This window comes from Pithys albifrons, chromosome 6 (assembly GCF_047495875.1).
Source record: "Pithys albifrons albifrons isolate INPA30051 chromosome 6, PitAlb_v1, whole genome shotgun sequence".
Lineage (NCBI taxonomy): Eukaryota > Metazoa > Chordata > Aves > Passeriformes > Thamnophilidae > Pithys > Pithys albifrons.
Genome location: NC_092463.1, coordinates 48,524,621 through 48,547,378, shown reverse-complemented (window position 1 = coordinate 48,547,378; position 22,758 = coordinate 48,524,621). Strand labels below are relative to the sequence as shown.

Below are 22,758 nucleotides of genomic sequence, written 5' to 3'. Positions count from 1 at the left end.
GAACTTCATTATTCAAATGACTGATGCACACACAAATTTTGGTAGCTCACTGATCATTCCCCATACCAGCCCACTTTGACTCATTCTTGATCTTTCCAACGGGAGGATGATCCCTCTTCCTCGCTGTTCTGTCTATTAAGATTATATGATGGGAGAGAGGGAGGCATTGATTGTTAATAGCTATTTCTGAATTGTCTATTACTGTGGACACCCAATCTTGCTTGGAGGCCATCATTGTGATTGTACAACAAATATGAAATAATTCAACTGTCAGTCATGCTGCTCATTTAGCCAACATAACGCATATCTGAGGTGGTGTATCAGCACACTCAGAGAGGACTCAGTGCAACCGTGCTTTCCCCCCCATGCTCCTGGATCTGTAGTCCACAGTCTGACTAAATAAGACAACTCAAAATGCTGGACAAAGAGCTGGAATCTTATCTCATAGCTTTCTCCGTCTCCCCAAACATCTTGGCAAAAAGAACCTGACTAAAAGAAACAGAAAAAGACTGCTTGGCTAACACACATATGCTAACAGATTTTTATTATTATTTTTTAAAACTCATTTTCAGTGCAAAATAAACTGTGGAAAAAGGATTTGATTCATGGTTGCATTAGGAATCTACTCAACCAAAGCCCCTTGTCAGAAATGAAATCCTAAACTGAAAGTCAAACATGATTTGTGAAATTAACATTTATCGAGGAAATACTCCCCAGCGCTGCATTGTGATTAGTCTCTGGCTTCTGATATATCACCCATAATTCATGAGCTCCTGTGAAATCATGCCACTACTATTACTGCTGAGATGCCATGCATGATGGAAAGGTGCTGCTGCAGCCAGAGAGCAATCCCTTTTTTGATGCTGGTGAGAACCAGAGGTCACCACGTCTATTACTTGGGAAAGTACATGCAGACACACTTCTCAGCCCCCACACACTTGTAACACCTCACCCCTCCATGGGCACTCTTTTCCACCTCTCAGATATATCCAAGGTCACAGTTGTTTCTAATTTTGAACACAGAGGCTTGGCAGGAGTTCTGCATTGTGCCCTTTCTAAAATAGTGACTAATAAAAAATGAAACATAATTAGCAGTCATTGCTTCTTTCAGAATCAGTGTCTTTCAGCAGAGGGATTTGGTGCCTTTTCAGGGGTATTCAGACAGCTTAATCTTACAGGCAGAGGAGCTACAACACAAAGCAGACTTACTGATTGTTAAAGGCTAAACGTTCACTGGCAAAGCATTCTTTGGAGCCCAACATTTTTTAGAAGCCAGGATATCCAGATACAGCTTAAAGATATGGGATACTTTCCTTTTCAAGGTGATTTTCATCAGGAAGATATTTTCCTGCCAAGAAATGTAGTATTTTTCTGGAAATAATGGTCTAACACCATCCCTACTGCTCTGAGCACTAGGTGTTTTTCACAGGGAGTAAAATAGCCTCCAAGAGAGCTCAGCTCAGGTGCAGGCTTCATAGACATTCAGAACACAAAGAAAGCTTCAGCACTTCTAAAACAAATGCCCTCATGGCCTCTCTTCTGCATGTATTCATTCATTGTCAATGCCGCTCAAGTGTACTACACCTATCTGGAACATATCAGCTGCATGCTGTGCTTATGCAAGTGTGTGTATACCTAAGACTACACAAAATAGAAACAAACAGAGATCACAAAGAAGAATATTTTCTCCATCTTAATCAAAAGAAAGCCTGGGGCCTCATCCTACCCCTCTTTAAACCAGAATACAGAGGAGTATACTCTTACCAATGGTGCCTCTCTTTTCAGGATTAAAGGAAAACTTACTCTCTGTAAAGCCTGATTTTCCATTGCTACCCTTCTGTACACAGAGCAGGCTGTGTCAGATGTGAGCCTCTGTCCTCAGCTGGGGCAAAGTGGGCTTCATGGAGCCATGACCATTTATGCCACTGAGGATAGAGATTGAGCACGCAGCTCTGCAAACATCTGAGCCAGCCTCCCCCCAGTGCCTACACAAGCTCTTTCTGGCAACTGCATTTCACTGTGGATGGCAGGCTCTGCCCCAAAGGAGTGTGGAGAATCCAAAAGAAATTACTGCCTGGTCTACTAAGCTAACCCTTAGGCAGAGAGGCCTCACTTCTCAGAACAGGAATTCATTGCTCCAGTAACAAGACTGGCTGAATAGTCCATGAGGGACTGTTACCTCCATTCAACACACTTTCTTTGGATAAACAGTCATTCTCTCCTTGTGCTTGACACTAAAAAGAAGTAACCAATTGATGGTGGCTTTTAAAAACTGCTTAATCTTTTTTAACCACTCTCTTCTACTTGTAATAACCTGTTAAAAAGATGAAAATAACACTAAGTTCCCTACTGGGTCAGCATTTTCCATTTGGAGAACATTGATTTTTTTTCCTGTTGTGCCAAGATTAATGTGGCCTGTTTGTTTGACAACAGATCCAACATACCTAGTGCCCTAAATCAAGTTAAAATGCTTGTCTGTGGACAACACCCCTGTCTGGCACTGGTAATGATCTGAGGGCAGGAAAAAAATCTTAAGAAAAAATAAGGTTTGCTATATAACTGCTACTGCAGAACCATCAGGAGATATCAGTGGCCCTTAAAACCAATACCTGTTATTGATGATGAAAATGCAAAACATTGAGGGTTTCAATAAAAACTATTAGGCAAAGGAGGTTATCCAAATTATCCACTTTAAGTCTGTTACAGCTTTGATTCAAAATAGTTCCAGACCTTACAAGTACAAACCTCCTCATCTTGTTCTGTTTGATAGAAAACACTGTTTTGTCCTCTCTCTTGTCCATTTTAAGTAAAAAAAGAAACAGCATGTAAGTAAAGGCTCACTCCAAAAAAGGTACTGAGGTGCTGGAGCATGTTCATGAAGGCAGAGGAGCTGATGAAGTGTCTGGAGCACAAGTCTTAAGAGGACTGACTGAGGGAACTGGGGCTGTTTAGCCTGGAGAAAAGGAGGCTCAGGGGGGACCTTACTGCTCTCTACAAGTACCTGAAAGGAGGCTGTAGACTGTGGGGGTTGGTCTCTTGTCCCATTTAACAAGCGACAGGACTAGTGGAAATGGCCTTAAGTTCTACCAGCGGAGGTTTGCACTGGATATTAGGAAAAATTTCTTCACTGAAGGGATAGTCAGGTATTGCAATAGACTGTCCAGGAAATGGTGGAATCATTATCCCTGGAAATGTTCAAAAAAAACATGTGGAGGTGGCACTTGTCCCCATGGTTTACTGGTGAGGATGGTGGCACTAGGTTAATGGTTGGACAATGATGTTAGATGTATTTTCCAACCTTAATGATTAGATGATTCTATGAAAATACAGACAAGAAAATGAAAAAACCAGGGAAATATTGAGTGTTCCTTCCTCATCCAAGTACCAAATATCCTATGAACACCAGCAGAGGGTGAAAACACACATGTTCCATACTTCCAGAAATGTTACCAAGTTCCAAACCCCTGATCTCCCTCCCTTCCTTCCTCCTTCCCTTCCCCCTTCCCTGGCAAAAGCCAGTAATACCTACAAATATTTTTTATTTTCGTAAACATCATGCAGCTTTAAAACGTGGGGATGTTCTATCAACTTCAGGATGGCTATTTCCCGTTCCACCTGTAAGAAACAAAAAGAAACAGAGAAGATTAGAAGCTTGGTCTTAAATACATTAGATATTGTCACACATTTTCTTCTCATTTATCCATTTTTCACTCCTTTTTATATGCAGAGCATACAAAAATTGTAACAATGCATCTTATTTAGCACTCATATAATTTAAGAAAAAATTCAATTTATTCAGTCTCAGCAATCCCTGCCCTGCAGAACAGAAAAACAGCAAAAATTCTAGATTGAAAGAAAGTCCCAAATCTACCACAGAAAATTAGCTGTGGGAGCATTCAAGACTGTTCCTGCCTCAGAATCCAAAGCCAATGACATATTCTCAAAGTACAGAAACTCTAAGAAGTTATGTAGGGCTCTCCTGACCTTCCACAGCCACAGGTGTGGCCATGCTGCACTAGGTATTGCACATCAACTAATATCCCCATCCTGAAAACCTTGCCACGTATGGAGGGGAGAAGACTAGCAGCAATGTGATTTTTTTAGCTGTAGAACTGAGGCATAGAACGGGAAAGAAATATAAAAAGTGACATAAGAAGTACAAGGCACAACAAGGAATGAAACCACATTACTGGAGATGCCAGTGTTCGGAGCCTTAAGCGAAGACTGTGCTTTCTCTCAATTCCCAGTCTGTCCAAGTATGGCTACTTCTAAGAGCAGGTCTTCAACGCTGAGTTAACAAGTTGTGACTAAGTCCCTGTAATTACTGTAAGCCTTGTTCTCACCCCAAATTCCTATCATGACTGCTAAGGGTATTCATTAGAGATGGAGTCAGTACAATTCCTCAGCTGCTAGCAAAATTGCTTGCTGCTCGAAACCACACTGTAACCACTTTGATTTGACCTAGGCTAAGTCAAAGGGAGTTAATGTAGCACTGCTGAGACTGTAGAGAAGTGAAATAAACTCTGCAACAAGATGTGGTCAAACCATTGCAGAGTCAGGCACAACAAATTTCTAGGAATTCACAAAAGCAAGAAAAAGACCTAAAGAAGAAAACAATGACAGCCATGTAGGTTTTTTCCCAGTCCTTCAAATAACTGATTGTCTTGGAGCTGCTATATTAACAAACAAAACATGAGCAAACTACAAATGCATTCCTTACTAACTCCCTTGCAGGGATCAGATGAGTAATTAGGAACTTGCCCCAGTGTACCTTTATTTCTTGATGCCCTTCAACTGCCTGAGAGAACATCCTCTGCTAAGCTTGAACACAGACAGCTTTTGCCTGAATGTCAGTATGATACTCTGCAGGAAATTAGAAAGTGGTAGTTTTCAGCACTGTGCAGAGGAGGATGATTTTCCAGCATGTTGGTTATCACCCCAGATCTCTCTTCCTCTACAGCACCCCATAAAAACAGCCAAAGCAACTCTTGCACTACATCATCCTTAGCCTTCCTCATGTATCAGGATGGAGGAAAGGGTATTTGTACATGTGCCAATCTCAGTCTTTCAAAGACACTTATTCCCCTCTGCAGAGTCAAAAGTCATCTGAGAGATCCACTTCCACACTTGGGATCTCTGGAAATAGCTCCTTCAGAAAAGTGGGGAATGCATTTAAACATGTATGCACACAGTTCAGCACTGCCAGAACTGCTGTGAATTCAGTGATACACAGTACTTGATGGTGACAGCTCCGTAGGCGTTAAATTACTCATGACCAGCACTTTGATGAAAGCCATTTATACAAACAGGAAACAAAAGTTGGGTAGATTTCAACTGTACAGCTATTCCACCAGAAACCCAGGGTTTATTCCATTTTTGTCTCAAGATATGTACTGATATTTGCAGAGGGTTTGTTCAACCCTATAATTGATAAAAGTTGGATTTGCTTCAAAAATGAGGAAAAACAAAACAGAAGAAGCACCCACTCCCATAACACTCTTCCAATAGTACTGAGGTTCACCATCAGCAACACATACTGCAGCTGCTCAGAAACTGGAACTCCAACAAAGTTCCCTTTGGATGAGGAAGACCAGGCATTTCATGGGGAATGTGACCATTGCACTAGCTATGACAAGGATCATCCAACCATGTTTGTTATCCTGGGGGATATCCTGCTGATGTAAGATAAAATTCCCTTCAGATGGGCTGTCTAACTGCATTGGTGATTCACTTCTGAAAAAACCTCTTGGTTGGTTCACTGGCAACGTAAGTTCAGACCAAGTGAGTGATGGATGGCAACATACAATCAGGGTCCTGCTTGGTTACTGTCCTAAAGCATGAGAAGAGGCAGTGACTTATGACCACCACTAGGACAAGGGGATTCAGCACAGCACTGTATGGTGTATGTTCAATAAGAGACAATCAGAGTAGAAAGGAAACAACTGCTTACTACCTCAGATTTGCTCTAGAAACCCATTAAAAAAGAAATAAACCTGAGTTACTTCACTTTCATCATTTTAAGTGTGCGCATGTGGAAGGTTCTGTGCATATTTTTAACTTCTTGGGAACTAAATCCTGAGAGGAAATACAGTTTTGGAGGTCTTGATTTCAACATCAGGAATGTAGAAAGCATCTGTCTTGATGTGCTTGGCAGAGGCAGAATTTCACTGCAGTGTATTCAGTTCAGTGGTGTGTTGCACCACTCTGGCACAGGTGGCCATCAGCTTTCCACAGTCTGCTACCTTTTCTATCTGTAAACCAAGGACAAAACTAATCTACTCATCTCAGGTAAGACTTTGTATATAATCCTTCAGTGGAAGGGCATTTATGAAGGAAAAGTGTCATTACTATACTTCTTGTAGTCCAGGACTTTGACCCAGGTAGAGGCACGAGACACTAATGCTTGTCATTACTTTAAGATCTAGAGATTCCCAGCTCTCTAAACAGCAATCTGATAAAGATCATCCTCAAAAATCTTTTAGCAGTGTCCTGCCTCTCTTCTTTTTTGAAAGAAAAACAATAGTGCACAGAAATATGCAACAGACTACCTTCTCAAAATTACTACCGCAGTCACTACTGATGGGTGACTCTCCTGGATCCTGTTCATTTTTTGTAAACCTCCAGAGAAGCCAGAAATTGATACAGTTGGACACGGACTGTAGATTTCAATAGTGATATCACTGATGCATGGCTCAGGAGGACCTAGCAGTCATCGTGTCATTAGGAAAGGAGAGGTATCTGAACTCACTGGCAAAATAAGAAACACCAGAAACAGGATGCAGCTTTGCCTTCTTCCCCAGAGCTTTACCAGCCCTAGGCATGCCTTTTTTGCACAGCCTTATGCTTGCAAGTCATGAAATGCTGTCCAGCTCCAGGCTGGCAAGGACAGGGGAGTGGAGAAACCCTGCAGGGGTGTTTGCTTTAATGTACATGCAATTACCATAAAGCAGGATGAGCTCAGAATAGTCTGTGTAGAGAGGCTCAGAGTCTGTGATAAACAGAAAACATGGCAAAATATTTGCTTAATGCTTAAAAGGGAAAGGACTAAAGGGAAGCTTTGCTGTTGCACAAATGGCAGGACATGTCACATCTAAAGCCAGGGTTGCCTCATGCCATGGTGGGTTACTGCCTGTGCCTTGAAACTGGGGGAAACAGCTGTGAAAGGCTGTACAGGGCAAATGGAGACACATCAGTAACATGTAGCTGAGTGAGTGACATGCAGGTGCCAATTAGAGGTTTTACAAATCTAGGCAGGAGGCTGATTTGACAGGATGCTCCAGTGATTCAGCTAATGACAAAGTGCAACATGGGGGCAACATGACCCATGGAAGAATACATTCAGTACTTTGCGTCCCTCTGCTCCATCTCTACTTCCCTCTTACTCTCCACCAAAGGAAATTGCATCTCTCTGGTTTAAGCACATCTTGGCACAGTTTTTACTGGTAACAAGTGTTCTGTTTTGTCTTTCAATTCACAGGCCCACAGGATGCTAACTCACTTAGAAGGCAAGCCAGACAGCTCAAGGGAAACTGATAGGTGGTCTCAGTGAAGGTTTCCTTTTCTCTTGCATTCATCTGCTCAATAACAATTGGGTCACTCATGACCCATATGCTGGTTGAAAAACAAGGCTCACAGTTGTCTCATATTACTACGCTGTATTTTATCTACACACCTGTGCAAGCTCTATGCCAAAACCATTACTTAGCATTTTCTCAAGAATACCTACAGGCAAAAGGCTGGGGGATGTTGCTCCTTGGAAGCTTTGAAGTTCACCAGCAGCACACCAGAAAGACCTCTCTTTCTCCACTGACACCAGTAGCTCCCATATTGCTCAAAATGCTTGAGAAGCAAGTCTGGAGCTGTAGAAGTGGTGAGGAGAAGGAAATCCCTGCAAACGTGTTGTGTTGTTTTTCTTACTCACAGAGCAAAATGGTGGAGGGATGGTAGTAGTGGTAGGTTTTCCTATGAAAATCAAGCTCTCTTTGATGTTGATCCTACTTTGTTCTGAAGTAACTAATGAAATACTTTTCTGAACTCATGGACAGCTGTTCCTCAGTTACTAGAAACTCATCCAGGACATGAACTTTTTGTGAATTCAGAATTATTTAGACTCAGGATGAACTTCAAACGATGCAGAGATTTGGCTGCTCATCTAACTCCTCAGGCTAGAACTCAAACTGGAAACTTTGTACTAAAACACCTACGTTCTCCAATGTCTGGCCTGCTGTGCAATAATTTGTGTTTCCATAACGAGAACACAGAAAGCAGAGTAAATCACTCTGATACTTCATTGAGTTGAAGGGGCAAAACACAGGAAGAAACTAATATTAGGTTCTCCAAAAATTCTGTGTTCCTGTCATTACAGAAATACCACAGGAAAAGACCTGGGCTTTTATTAATTTGGTACTTATGCTTTCATGTTAGGTGGGACTGAAAGTTTAAAATGGTGAAAAATGCCTGGCTCTGGTGAAGACAATCTAAGTCACCTGTTTACTCTTGCCCATAATCACAGAAGAGATAGATGACTACTGAAATCAGAAGAAAATAGCATTAAAGTGGAAATGGCTTTATACAACAAGAAATTGTAGGGCCAGTATGTCCTGCAGGGCCATTGCTGCTGTGGGGATATCATTCTTCCAAAGAGATTAAACCATTACCAAATCTAAGCAATACCACGTTGTATTAGTTGCATCCTTAATTTCAATGGAAGCATAAATAGAGTAGAAGTGGAAAAAATACCACGTTTTAAATTATTAGATATTAAAGTATCTTCCTCTGCAGCTCTGAATTTAGCTGATTTTTCACTTAAAATGACCTTTCATTACATTTATTCAGAACTTCTTCAGCAGGCCATTATGGAAGGAAATGGAGAATCATGGACGTTGTGCATCTATGGAGAGAATTTCTTGCTGTTACTGTGGCCTTTAACCTCACATTTCTGAGTATACTGAGCCAGATTCAAGATGTATTGAAATCAACAAAAGACACCAATTGACTTAAGTGGGCTTTGAATCAGACTTTCTAATGATCATTAAGTAGCATGAGGAAGAAATCTCTATTACACAATTTTGACTAATTACATGCTTTAACATGAATACAGGTTTTCTGTTAAGTACTACTAACGATAAGAAGATTCTACAAAAAGTAGATAAAGAAGCGAGAAACTAGACTTAGATCTCCACAGAATCAGACAGCTAGACAATGCTGTACAAAATACTTACAACAGACAAAATTACTGGAAAGTTGAGTGACTCCTCATTTTACTTAGAGCTCTATTATGGGCTCATTCTACCACAATTTTTGTTTACATACGTGCTTCTCAAAGCTATTTCCCCATAAATGAAAATAGGTATATGTGAGAAGCAAGTCAGATGTATATTTCATTTTATTATTTGCATGCACAGACTTCTATACCATGAAGCTTTAGGAGGGAAATTTGTTTTTCACAAACTACTATTGTAACAGAATGTCAGATTTTACTTGTCTTTTTACATAGGCCCTTCAGTAATTTTCCACAGTTCCTTCAAAACTGCAACTCTAAAGCTCTGCTGGATTTCAAAATTTAGCATAAAGAGAATACGAAGTTGGCTGGATGAGTACTGTGACAATTTTCTTAGAAATCCTTTCTGCTGGTGCCAACACACCTCCACAACAGGATTCCTGGCCTGGTCTGGCATATAGATTCCAAGGTCTTGAAGAGACAGAGTTTGGATCCCACAGGTTATATAACCATGGAAAACACTACCCAGGAACGCCTTGGTTTAACTGTAGCTAACACCTGCAGTGCTCCTCAGGGCTCTGCCATCAGCTACCAAGTAAATATGGCACTTTGACTTATCTGCAGCGTATGCTTCTCTAAGAAGCATCAGGGCTTCATGCAAGAGACACTGATGGGAGCTGACAAGGAGTGGATTTATTCATTCAGTACTTGAGATTATCAGCTGCCCGGTGATACACAGCTAACAAGTGACTGACAGGCAAGTCTCTGCCAGCAGTCAGCAGAATTGGTCCCTTACACTGGAAGGCAAATAGCCTCCCTGTGCCTCCTGTCACCTTCAGTGAGTGCCACATCCTGGCTGCCATCGCCAAGTAGTGTAGGAGACGGGACACAAACCAACAGCCACTCTAGAGGAGAAATAACCTGATCTTTGACCTGCCTTTCATCTTCCCTCCTTATCCTGGTTTTTAAGGTTAATGCACACTGTGCTTTCTATGACCTGAGGCGGAATTTTTGCACAGCCATTTTCTTTTTTTTTTTTTAATGGGGGGGGGCGGAAATAACTAACATGCACCCATCCTGGTGTTTATGAGAAACCCACCATCCCCAATCACCAGCCACAGCCAAGCCTGTGTGAACATAGGTATCTACTGCTCCAAAGCAGCATACTCCATCCCTCTCATGTGAGCAGCCCTCCTTGCCAGGCCAGACCTACAGTGCTCACTCCAAATGTAGAACTTTAAGCCTAGTCCCCTCAAGCAAAGCTGTAGGCAGTATTCACCTGCAACTTTTTTCCCCCTGAAGGACCCACAAACTTTTGGCAGGCTTGTTTCGGGGGTGTATATGTTACAAGAGGCAAGTGCAGGACCACAGGAAAGGAGTGCAATTCATAATTAATTTTTCCCCAGCAGAAATTAGTTCTGCAGATAGAAGGTACAGTTCTGAGCATTTAATGCCTTTTGTGGGCTGCTATGCTAAGCTACAGAAAAACGGCCACTACACACAGAAGAGAAATAAGCTGCAAAATTAAGGGGTACAGACACTTTAGCTTCAAGTAATATAGGTGTAGAGCTTCTTGTATTATTTGAGACATCATAGACTCATTATGGGCAATACCAAACACAACACTGGAATGCTGGAGCCAAAGAGTGTGTGGAGAATGCAGGAGATGCTGAATCCCATTAAGGGAATATGGGCAAGCACAAAGGAGGCAGTACAGCATAATGTTCTGCCAAAAATGTAGTGAGGAGCTTCTGAGAGCATTGGTTGAGGATATAATAAGGCAGAGGAATTCCCAAGAGCATCTAGGAATGGGACTGAGACAGTGAAGTGATGCTAACAGTACCACGGACTGGATCCTTAAGGGAGTCCACCATCAATAGGAAGAAAAATTTAAAAGTACAGTTTTGGAAAAGCTTCCAAGGATAAACTCTCTACCATTTCCTATGTGTCTGAGCCAGCCTCTTTCTCCCTCTTCCTCTTTTTCTCCATTAGTCACACTGGCCTTATTTAGCTCTTTAGTATTGTCTTACACAAATGTCCTTTACACTTTCTCTAATACTCTCCAGAAGCAATCAATGGGATTGCTGCTATTTCCTTCTCTACATCTTACCTTAATGGCCGTCTCTGGTTTCCTTAGAAATAAAGCAGGTAACAAATGTTCCAGGATAGGGCAGAATAGCTGGAGCTCTACAGAGATCAGAGGCAGAACGCCAAACTCCATCCCTGCCCTGCCTTTCTCCATAACAAGTGTAACTACATCATTAATTTCAAAGAGTGGAAAACAGATAATAAGATCTTGGTTATTCTGGGATATTCTCCTGTCATTCACTTTTGGGTGCCCCTTGACTCTTCAGATGGATATTTGTATGTACTTGTCGACTGGGATCTCATTTCAGCTGAGTTGACAAACTCAGTGAGATATGAACAGTCAAGATTTAGAAGGGATTCTCCAGGCCAATAGTTCCTCACAGCTGGCAGTGACAGAAGCAGAGACCAAACCAACCCACAGCTCACTCTTTTTTTCCCAAAATATGCCGCTGAAGTACAATTGCACCTCCCAGAGGGACATGGTCCCAGACAAAGAGCAGCATGGACCTCATCCAGCAACCGTGAAAAGGCCAAGGGGAACAAAGACTCATGAAGTTCATGTTTGCAATGTGCTTTGCAGTAAAGAAGGAGTCTTGAGAGGAGGCCTTGCAGCTGTAGGCAGAGGAATCAACAGCTGACCTCCTGTGGAGAACAGCTGGAGCCAGCAGCCAGCAACTCTTCAGCCCAGTTCTTCTACCACAGTAGGTCAGCAACATGTTCTATTGCCCTGCAGTATGAACAGCAGCTCCCACCTGACATGCACCAGGTCTGCATTTGCACTTCTACTTCCCATCGTAGAGCCACTGACCCCAAGAACTACTAATTCTTATCTGTGATGTTGAAATTAGTCTGCTTTGTCCATAAAATAGGAGCTCCGCCCACAGTGCGTCTCTATAACAACAAGACTGTATCTGGTGTATCTCTGTAATGACATGAACCAGTGCTTCCATTCCAAACATCTCTGCCCACTGATCTTTGTGAGGGCTTATAACTTTTTAAAGCCGATCCATCTCAATGACAAGCATGTCTTTTCATATCTTGCAAGACAGGGCTGAGCAGCATGGGCAATCTGCAGTAACCTCTCAATATGTTCTTCTCTGAGTTGCCTCTTTGGATATAGCCAACAGTGATGGGTTCCAAGCCTGTTCTCTCAGTTCTCTGGTGACCCACACAACAAAATTAGCTTTATGGACTCAGCCTTAGTTCCAGCTCAGGAATAAACTATTGGTGGACAGTTAAATAGATACTGTAAAACTTTTCCCTTCCTTCACCTACTGCAGCTCAGTTTGGAGAAATGGCACAAGATTTCAAAATGATGATACAATAGCTTTGTCTGTGGTGCCATCACATCAGGGATACAGTAAAGATAGCAACACTGCCTGGGAGTTTTCCATTGGGGTTTAATATACAAAAGAATGGCTAATAAGGCAGGAATTGGAGTACAAAGCAAGAGAGAGGAGAGGGGGAAATAAAATTGCCTATTTTGCCTCAGCCTTGAGGCTGTGTTCTTTCCCTGCCTCTCCTCAGGTTCAGCTTGCAACAGAAGACATTACAGCAAGACTTGTACTCCCCTCAGCGAAGACAACATCTTCCTCTGTTTTGTACAAGCAACAGAAGCAACAGAAAATTAGTCAATTGCTGCCATCAGCATCCAGGATCTCTCACAGCTGGGAGTTAAGAGATCAAAGGCAGCAACGAAGGAACATTTTGTTTCTCAGTTATTTTATCTCTGCTCTTCTCATATCCTTCCCATCACACACCAATTCCTTATTGCTGGAGGTGCTGATGACATCTTGCAGACTATCAACATCAATATCAGAATCAAGAAGTCTGTTAGCAAGCAATGTTTATAAACAACATTGTAAAGATAGATTCTCAAGCATCTCAAAACAGGTGATGGGAATAAGTTAAGTCATTCCTTCTCTACATTGTCTAAACCTACTTAGGAAATGCGAACTTAGACATCTCTGGCCATATTGAGCATATGTTCTGGAGCTGAATATGATCATTTTCCACATCTCCATTATGTTTTCCAATATATTATTCAGTCTGGTCAGGCTTTCAGAAGTACTTGGCACTGGCCTATCTCTTTATCTCAAAGTTCACGGGACTCTTACTACTAATTGAGACCAGAGACAGCCAGTAATGATTGTCAAATTCCACCTCTTAGCTCTAGGTCTCTGAAGATGGGCCTTGTAATATGAGGCCTGCCTTGCTATTTATGAATAGACGCCTCAGACATTACTTCTTAGATCCTGCAGTATTTCTGAGCTTTTCTGAGTTTTAATAGTGAATTCTTCAGCTTCACCTTATTAAACCATAGCCAAATGCATTCCCTACCATAAAACACATCATCTTTTCCACAAAGTGACAATCATTTCTGCAGTACAGAAATCTCCCTTGAATTACCTGCGTCACTGCAAAACAACCTATATTTTTATGACAAATGGCATACTGCAGTGCAGATGCACCCACCAATACAGCATTATTGCATAGAAATCAGGAAGAGCAAAAAAATGAAGGCACTTTAAATTTGAGGAAGGTGGTATTTTTATTATTTCTGAAGATGTTGTTGTGGGTCATGCATCTTCAGAATAGTCATCTTAAGTGCCATTGTTTGAGTCTGTTCGCATTCTTTAGTATCTGTCCTATGCATCATATTTAATACAAAGTTCACAGCTATTTGGCTTCTGATGAAGAACAAAGACAAGATGTAACACCTTGGCACATCAGGTGAAAATGCATCACTGAATAAAGTGCTAATGACTCAGAAATTACATAGAGGAAGCAACAGGGAAGTTCCAACAATAGGCAAATTAGCTTAATTCTCTGAAGACAATGGACTTGACTGGGCATGCTAACTTCAGTTATTCCTGAAAGTGGCACAGTATGCATTCAAAAAAACCCCCAAAACCCGATGAAAATTTAAAAATTTGTGTTCATTTAAATCACACCTCTTTAGCCTAGACACCTTGGGATGCTTTGGCACATACAGAGGCATCTTGCTTTCACAATCTAATTCAAATTCCCTTGCACTTGTCCAATACTTATAATAATACTTACACGTGCAGACTTAAAAGAGCTCATAAACAATTTGTTAAGATGGCAGGCTATATTTGAAAGAAGCGATATTCAAAATGGACAGCTGGGCTAGATCTACACCTCTCCCACCCTAACTTTTCAATGTTTTCTGTCAGAGATCGCATTCATCAGTCAGCAGAACCCTGTTCCCAGATGTTTGGAACATGTGAAAAACAACCTGTGAATCAGGGAGTTTTCCAAGACTCAGCAATATGGTCACAACAGAGTTTTGGAATGAAAAGGCAAGGGATGCTGTTCATGTCATCCTCTCACTACAGAAAGGAAAACCAATTACATCTTGTTAAGACATAATTAGCTCCCTTCTTTCCAATGGAGAAAGCCTTTCTCTCCATGAAAAGCTTATAGGGCCTCCTACACAAACACAGGATAGACAAAAAACCAACCAAAATCTTGCTGAGGCAGATGCCATGCTGAGGAAACACAGCAGTAACCTCAGATATGAGGGAACAGTGCCTGTACTGTGAGGCTCATGTGTTGAATCCAGGCTTATGTGAATCTGTTTGGAAGGAAAGTAGCACAGAGTTGCTCTCCTTGCACCATACAAAACTCAGTGACTTTGGATGTACAACCTCAAGATATTTAGGGATAGCTGATAATTACATTAACATATATATGATGGCAGGGTGTGCAGAGTGCAGCCTACTACTGCATAATATGGATTTGCATGGGGTCAGAAGTTTCATTTGCATACTGCCCTTCAACTCATTTCTGCAGCAAAATGGCCATAATCCCTGTTCACTGCCTTCTATGCTTTGTTGCTAGACACCATGGGACAGCAGGGCAGCACTTGCTTTTAATTGCTCTCTGCTTGACTTGTTTTGCTGCGTCCAAGTAACTGAGGTGAACCCAAGACTTCTGCAAAGCAACCTTGCAGGGTACTCAAGAAAGCTCAACAGAAGTTTATCTCAATCCCATCTCACATTTTGTCTGAAAACAAACAAGTAGCATTGACAAGTCTCTTTTGTTACTGAGAGTCCTAAAATTATGGCAGGGTGCTGGTGAGAAAGGCTGGGACTGCAGTTGGTTCAGAATTCTGGTGATTTTAGAATGCCATCCCTCTTCTCTGCAGAGATCTACATAACCATTAAACAGAGTTGAGGCAATTTTCCCTTCCTTGGTAACAGTCTTACTCCATTACAAGTGGACAACTTGAGGGTTATCTACAGTTTTGTCATGTCATTTGGTATCATCCTGCTGCCCACATGTTCCTGTATTTAGAGTAGGGCAATGTTACACATCCAAACTGGGAGTCTGCTCTTTATTTTAGAGTGTATTCCTTATGCTACCACAGAAATCACACAAGACCAACAATGTTCTGTGAAATTCTAGAGACTTAGAGCCTTTTTTCTGACTATTCCTCTTTTCCTTTTGCATTTTTATGCTTGCTAACATTTCTAAACTGTTGACCTTTTCCTTCTTTTTTTTTTTTTCCTAAGGCAGAATTGGTTTTCCTGGCATTTTTCCAAATATTTTCCATTTTCCCTTCGGGGTGTCTGAGAACCTGGGACCTGTAGAAAATGTTTTACTTCCATTTCAACAGTGTTTGAAGAGCATGCTTTAGTCTACACTACGATTATATAGTGAGTGTTTACCTGTAAGCAATAAAAGATGAGGAAGTGATGAAAGAGAGAAAAAAATCACCTTGCAACTTCTAGTAAACCTATAGGACAGTAACTCATCTTGCTCATGATCTCCAAATGATCAGTCACATAAAGCCCACAGGAGAAGAGGTTGCTGCCTACCTACTGAAGGCCTGAGTTTTTCAGTTCTACCTTCAAATGAATGAGCAGAAGCCTCACTCATGGAAAATATGTAGACACATACAGCTCTAGTACAGTCTAATCAAGGAAACATGAAGCAATTCTTCATATCTGAAACAGGAAAATTACCAAAAGAGAAAAAAAATTAAATCACCCTCATTTAAAAGGGGTCTGAATATTCTCAAATAAGACAATACTTCTGTAGATAGAAAGAAATTTTGTAGTGCATAGTTGTGTCCTTTCCTTGATCTGAACTGTAATGCCTCTTCCTCATCCTCTTCCATGACAAGTGTGCTTATTCTCCAGGACTCCAGATGGAAGTCAGCACCTCCATTCAGCTCTTTACTGGGATCACTCTGATGGTGGTGTCCTTTAGACCTGAGGATTCCCTTGAACACTCAGTTTGCAGCGGATTTCCTTTTTCTGGGAGTTGTCTGATGTTAAAAGTGAACCCACAACCTCAGATGTGAAACAGGACTGCAAGAATCTACAGAGAGTTTACGTGAATGAATGAGTTTGATTTTCAAATGTAGGCTAGAAGCAGCCCGGCTAGCCTAATTTTTATTCCCTCATACTGTTTATTCAATCAAAAAGATTTTCAGATGACCTGAGGGAATTGCCTTCATGGGTGAGTGTGCATTTTACCAGAAGTCCTATTTGGCAGAGTGGCTTCTATTGTAAGAATTTTGGTACTGTTGCTCCTACAGCATGCTGCTTTTCTTGGTCTTCTGGCTGTCTCCAAATCCCTTGCAAACTTCCCCTTCCACAGTACACCAGGGATCCAGCAGATGTATAAACTACAGAGCTGAACAATCACTTTACACCTCAAGCACTGCCAAACACTTTATTGTGCAGCTTAGGAGGGCATGTATATACTGCTGTTCTGCTACACAAAACCAAGGTGCCTTTCTAGAAAAATCCTCATTTTGGTTGAAATACCACCTGGATTTTATAGGAGTGACTCCAAAACAGCAAAATTAATCTGGCAAGGGGTTGAAATAGAATTTGTATTTTATTTTTAACTAAGGCTGGAGAATTTCCTTTTTTCCTTTTTCTCTTCCCCTTATGACACCTCTTTAAATAGAGTTGCTTTCTCCAGCCCCAAACGCACCTAATGCCAAGGGGTCAAGCTATGTTTCTCAAGTCCTTTGTTAACGGGAGCAGTATGGGGGCGTGAGATAAGTCTTTGCCGAAGCCACCAACGATTAAGACATCACCATTACGAGTGGCTCCCTTCTGTGCAGTCAGCTCTCTGTGAGCCACCCCCAGTCCTCTCTGTGCCGTATCGGAGCAGCCCACCTCTCCCTGGGGGATCTCCACAGTCAGCCCTGCAACGGGGCTTGTGCTCTGCTCCTCACATCCAGCCTGCCTGCTCATTAGTCATTCGGGATGTGCTGCTTCTGCCACAGCTGCAGACACCTAAAGACTGAGGATGTTGTCTCCTCCTTGCTATGCAATGCTGTTCTTCCTTCCCCAACTGCTTTTAAAGGGAAACATCCTTTTTTATTTTTATGCTGTGACAGAGGAATATAGATTCTGATCTCAAAAGCAGGAAAAACAGTTGGACTGCAGCCACTCTCAGTGGCTGTCTCTTGGTTACTCTGATGTTCCAGCAGGGCATTAAAATGTGTGCATGGAAGTAAACTCCTGTGCAAAAGGCCACTGTAATTCTTGCAGCTGGACTAATGACTCTGTGCCAGTTTCCCACCCAGGTATCTCAGTGACACATGGAAGTGCCAACTGTTGGGTAAAGCAAAACTGCTATTGTCCTTCAGTCCCTGGAGTGCAAAGCCATGGCGATCAAAACAAAAGTCAGAGCATATGTGAGGCTCCTCTCTCTTACCCTTGGAGGCAGGTGACTTTCTCTCTTCTCCCTTTAATGCAGCAGAGAGACTTGAGAAAGCAGGCTGTGCCCTTCAAGCTACTGACAAACCTATCTGCTTGGCAAAATGCACTACGTAACACCTGAAGGAAAGTCATCTTAGAGTAACAGCTTTTCCAAACCAGAGATCAGAGTCAACAGCTAGAACAGGACTGCCAAGCATTCCCAAAACATAAGGTGCAATCCCACTTTTCAACTCATCAACAGAAAAATGAGGGAGCTGCACGTGACCTATGTGCTGGTGCAAAGCAGGTGCATTGAAGTCAGAGCTTCTATTCCCTCTGCAGCACTGGCTGAGCACAAACAACAACCAACAACAACTCCTTCACTCTCACAGATGGCTCTTACAATGTGGGTATTTTGTTCTGCAGGACAAATAGCAGGACTCTAGAGAGACATCAAGAAAACTAACTGCTTTCCACAGACTTCTAGGGCAGCTTTCATGCCCTTGGAGCACTCCTACCTTCACACAGGACTACTCCACGTCAACCCAGTCAGAGAGGATTTAATGTTTCTTTGATGGTAACCTCCACCTGCATCCCCTTCTTTGCCTTCAGTGACACCCTTCCCTGCTGCCTGCCCCCTCCCAGCCCAGAACAGCTCTGAAAGCAGCCAGGTGCAAGGTGGTCTATTTGGGAATGACTGTCATCCTTTCTGTAATTCATTCCTTTGTCCTTTCCAAGCAAATTATCTTTGGGACTCTGGAACACACAGTCACTTCAGAAGTATCACCATCACACAGACAGCAGCCCTGGGACCTGTGGGACATGTGTGAACGGGCAGGCTGCATGGGAAAGCAGCATTGAGCACCTCACTGGCATATCTTCCTCACTGGGAACTGCTGTCAGTCATATGAGGTGTCCTCGTGGTGCTAATGTAACTTAGATCAGGCCCTCGATACCTGATAGCACCCTTTCTATTCCCAAGAAAAATATTCTTCAAACTGAAGCACAGGGATTTCCTTACATCAGAATTAAGGAGCTTTCAGTCTCTTCTTAAATGAGCTTTTTATCCTCTCAAAAATGCAACTATTAAAATTTTTAAAAAATCACCACTGAGAAACAATAAAAAGCTTTCTGTAATACTTCTTACAGCTAGTATTTACTTCCCTGTGGGAATTCAGGTGCTCTCAGTGGAAGCTTCACCAGATGCTGACAACTTCCCCCATCAGGAATGCTCTTAAGGATGTTTCCCCTCCTGCAGCTCTCCTGCAGGTGGCAGCAGCAGGCAATGCCCACGGTTTCAACAGGTCCAGTGATTTGGGGTTCTCTGCACTGAAGCACTCTGGAGACAGATTTTCAGATGCTGAACTCCCTCTGTTTAAGGTATTAAGAAGAATCCCTTTTCCAAGGAGGAACAACATAAAAATTAGATTTCCAAGTTGTTCAGACATTATAGTTGAATGGGTCTAATGAAATCTGGTCTAAGGGTGGAAGCTGAGAGCCTCTGAAAAGTCTAAGCCTATGTCCTAGATTTTGGAGGTGCTGAGAGGCTGCTGCTGGGTTCTAGCTATACTGTTTGGCATAAATACACATATGGAACAGAGAGAACAGTAAAATGAAAGAAAATGTGCAATACCTTCTAATGCATGAATAAATATAGTTCCTAACTTGAATTTGAATTATGTATGCATCCAAACCCACCTATGGCACATTTCCAAACAAAATTATAACCACCTCAACTCTGGAGATTTCATGGGGTGGGGTTAAAGACGGAATGATTATCCAAAATGATATCCAAAGGAAACCATAAAGCTGTCTAAGAATCTCATAACTTAGTCTGGAAAGACTGGCAAAAGCCATCATCAATACTGGCTTGCTCTGACAGCACAGGCTGTGAGGTTGAGGTGCTGGTGCTGATTTGTGATTCAGGGACTAGCTTCACTTTCTGATTTTCTTAATAGCTTCCTCGATGGGTTACTTTAGCTATCTGTGCAATAATTCAGTACATAGAGAATGGGAACAGTAAGATATTTGACTTTGCCTACATTTTTCTGCTTTTTCACATACATTGCCTGATTAGATGTAAGCACTTCAGGTCAGAGATGGCCCCTCACTCTGTTTTTAAGCACAGCTACAGTGTCTGATATGCCAGGACATGTGCTAAGACACACCCTCTGACAACCATGAATGACATTTCAAATGTCACCATAAACTCAACTTACAGCCTGCAGAGAGCAAAGCAGTGGGGGTTGAAGTCTGCAGTATGTCATATGGAGCAAAATGCAAGTTCGAACCATGCTGTCGTGGCTGAGCATCTGATTGTGGCTGGTGCTGGTGCCTTTCTCTGCTGCCCTGGCTCCATGCAAGGAATCAGGAGTCAGCAACTGTCGTCATGTAAGTCAGAAGCAAGTAGAGGCACTGCCCACCCTCCAAGAACAGGAAAATACAGTGCCTTGTAAGCTGGGAGGGCAGACAACATTATAGGTGGATGAGAAATAACAGAGCAAGCTTCACACTGAAAAGCAAGGAATCTTTGTCATGACGACAGAGAGAGCTGTTAAACTATACAACATACGCAGGGAATGTAAAGATAGGCAGTATACTGGCAGGACTGCAGCAGTGAATGATGGTTTATTTTTAACAACAGTTTCTAAAACCGGAGATGGTGATTTTGTTTGTTTGTCACTTTTTATTTCATCCAATACTCTAAATGGATACTAGTTCCTTTTGCAAGATACTTTTTTATTTATTATTGTTTCTCCTTGAAGCAAGGACTGCAAAGGCTGTGATAAGTAGACTGAAAGGTTCACTTAGTTTCAGCTGCAGTTTCCCTAAGTGCTTCTCTGTCCCCTGCTGAACTGGTGTTTTGTAATGCAGTGGAGGTAGAGCATGCTTTGGAGATAGTCCATAGCTCTCCTCTTGCCTCCACCAGAAAACAGAAGAACCATTTCCCCCCTCTCTTCCCTTCACCTTTCCTTTCCTGCAATGGGACAAGAGGGACCAAGGAAAGATGATGCACCATCACCTTCTTCAGGCCTTTTTGCGCCAACTAAAATCTTGCAAATCCAAAGCGTTAACTAAGCAGTTTCATGCTTCGTTCCTGTCCCATGTCCTTCAGGGTGCATGAACACAGCTTGCTGTGGACTAAAAAGACACACAGCAAATGCTTCACACTGTGGACTAACTTTGGGGGAGCAGAGGATCCAGAGCTGCAGCTCAGTGGCCTGAGGAAAAAGCTCTGCCAGTTTGTCCCCCTTAATAATGGGCAGTGAGCATAGAGGGCAAGCATGACTAGGTAGGAGAAAACAGGCTATTCAGGGAATCATGCAATGCAAGTGCTGGGCTTTGCAGTCTATAATAGGGGTGAGTCAGAGTCTGAATTGCTGTGCTGCTATCTTAGTTACAGTAGATGCTAATTCAGCTGGTCAGGTAAAGAGTGCTTTTAGGAGGCTAATATGAGCAACCATATTGAGGCCCTGGGACTTCATAGCTGTTCTGCCTGTCCTAAAGAGAAGATGCATTTATAAAACACAAATTCACAGTAGGATCCGGAATACCAGCCTCCTTTGGACTTTTCTGGGACAGGGGATAACACAAGACTTTGAGCTGTTTAGCAGATGAATGGGGTAGTTCATTCTTCTGTGCTGCTTTCAGAGGCAGTGTGGAGGGTCTCTGCTTCAAGCAGGCACCTTCCACCAGCTTCACAAAAACATATGTGGAAACTTTTAAAAGAGTGATTTCAAAAGAGGGAAACATTGTTGACAGAATGACGCTAGTCCCTTCTCTGCGTCTTAGTATCCTGCAGGATTTGAGAGTTTACTTAAAAGGATAAAGTGTCCAACCTAAAGCACAATGCAATTAAACTCAAAAGAGACTGACACTGGAGGGCACTGGATCAGCAGCTATGAGGCTTTTGGACTCATAGTGATACACCTGAAAACTTTTAGCTGGTCACTCTGTATGGAAGGGAGGTGAGGTGGTAATAAAGAGGGATAAGACTTGGTGCCTGCCCTTTCCTGAAGAGATAGTTGACGTGCAGAGAGGAGGCAAGGCAGTCTTCAGGGTGCTGGTGTACGAGGTGGAACAGACACGGCTCTTCCCTCTGGTAGCTCCATGGACCTGCAGTGCTGACAGTGACAACAGCTTGTTGCTGTCAGCTAGCAAAGCAGCTACGATGCAAGTATGCTGAGAGAAGACCCAGGGTGACATTCTTAGGGTTAGTTTATTCTGATTGGAACTGTACTCCAGTCCTGTGGGACCCGACCCTTTTCACTGAGTTTTCTGTAGGGACCAGAAGAGCAGAGGTGAGATTCTCAGCCCAGACATCAGAGCCAAGCTGTTCTCTGAAACACTCTTCGTTGCCGTCTCTTCGCAAGCCTGCAGCCTCCGCTCCCTCCTCCCCTTCCCAAAAATAAAGCTCCATGATGTAAAAACATTCCTTTGGGGCTGGAGGTGGAAAAACTAGGACACCACAGTTCGAAAAACGCTCAGCACTGCATGAAATATTCACTATCAACCGAAACAGGTTTACCCGGAGGAGGGTATGATGAAGAAGGAACGGGGAATCAATTTCACTGTCCTACAGTTTGTTATTCTGGCTGCTGCTTCTCCTTTCCAAATAAGCTAAGCTTTTTGGAAGCTTCTGTCTGACCCAATTCTTATTCCTTCACTTTTCAGTCCCTCTATCCCTCTTGTTTTATGAGCAAATAAACATGCATCCTAAAGGCATCCTTGCCCAATCCTAAATACTGCTGCTCTCCTGAA

The 22,758-nt window shown here is 42.4% G+C and overlaps 1 protein-coding gene across 8 annotated transcripts in view; it reads right to left on the bottom strand.

Moving 5' to 3' along the window:
• The window catches only part of BRSK2 (BR serine/threonine kinase 2), a 320,507-nt gene that overhangs the window by 107,068 nt on the left and 190,681 nt on the right, over positions 1 to 22,758 (bottom strand). For all 8 annotated transcript variants that reach the window (XM_071558782.1, XM_071558784.1, XM_071558789.1 and 5 more), the window contains exon 3: positions 3,530 to 3,615. In XM_071558782.1, the coding sequence (XP_071414883.1) occupies positions 3,530 to 3,615 (86 nt within the window). The remainder of the gene's footprint in view (positions 1 to 3,529; positions 3,616 to 22,758) is intronic.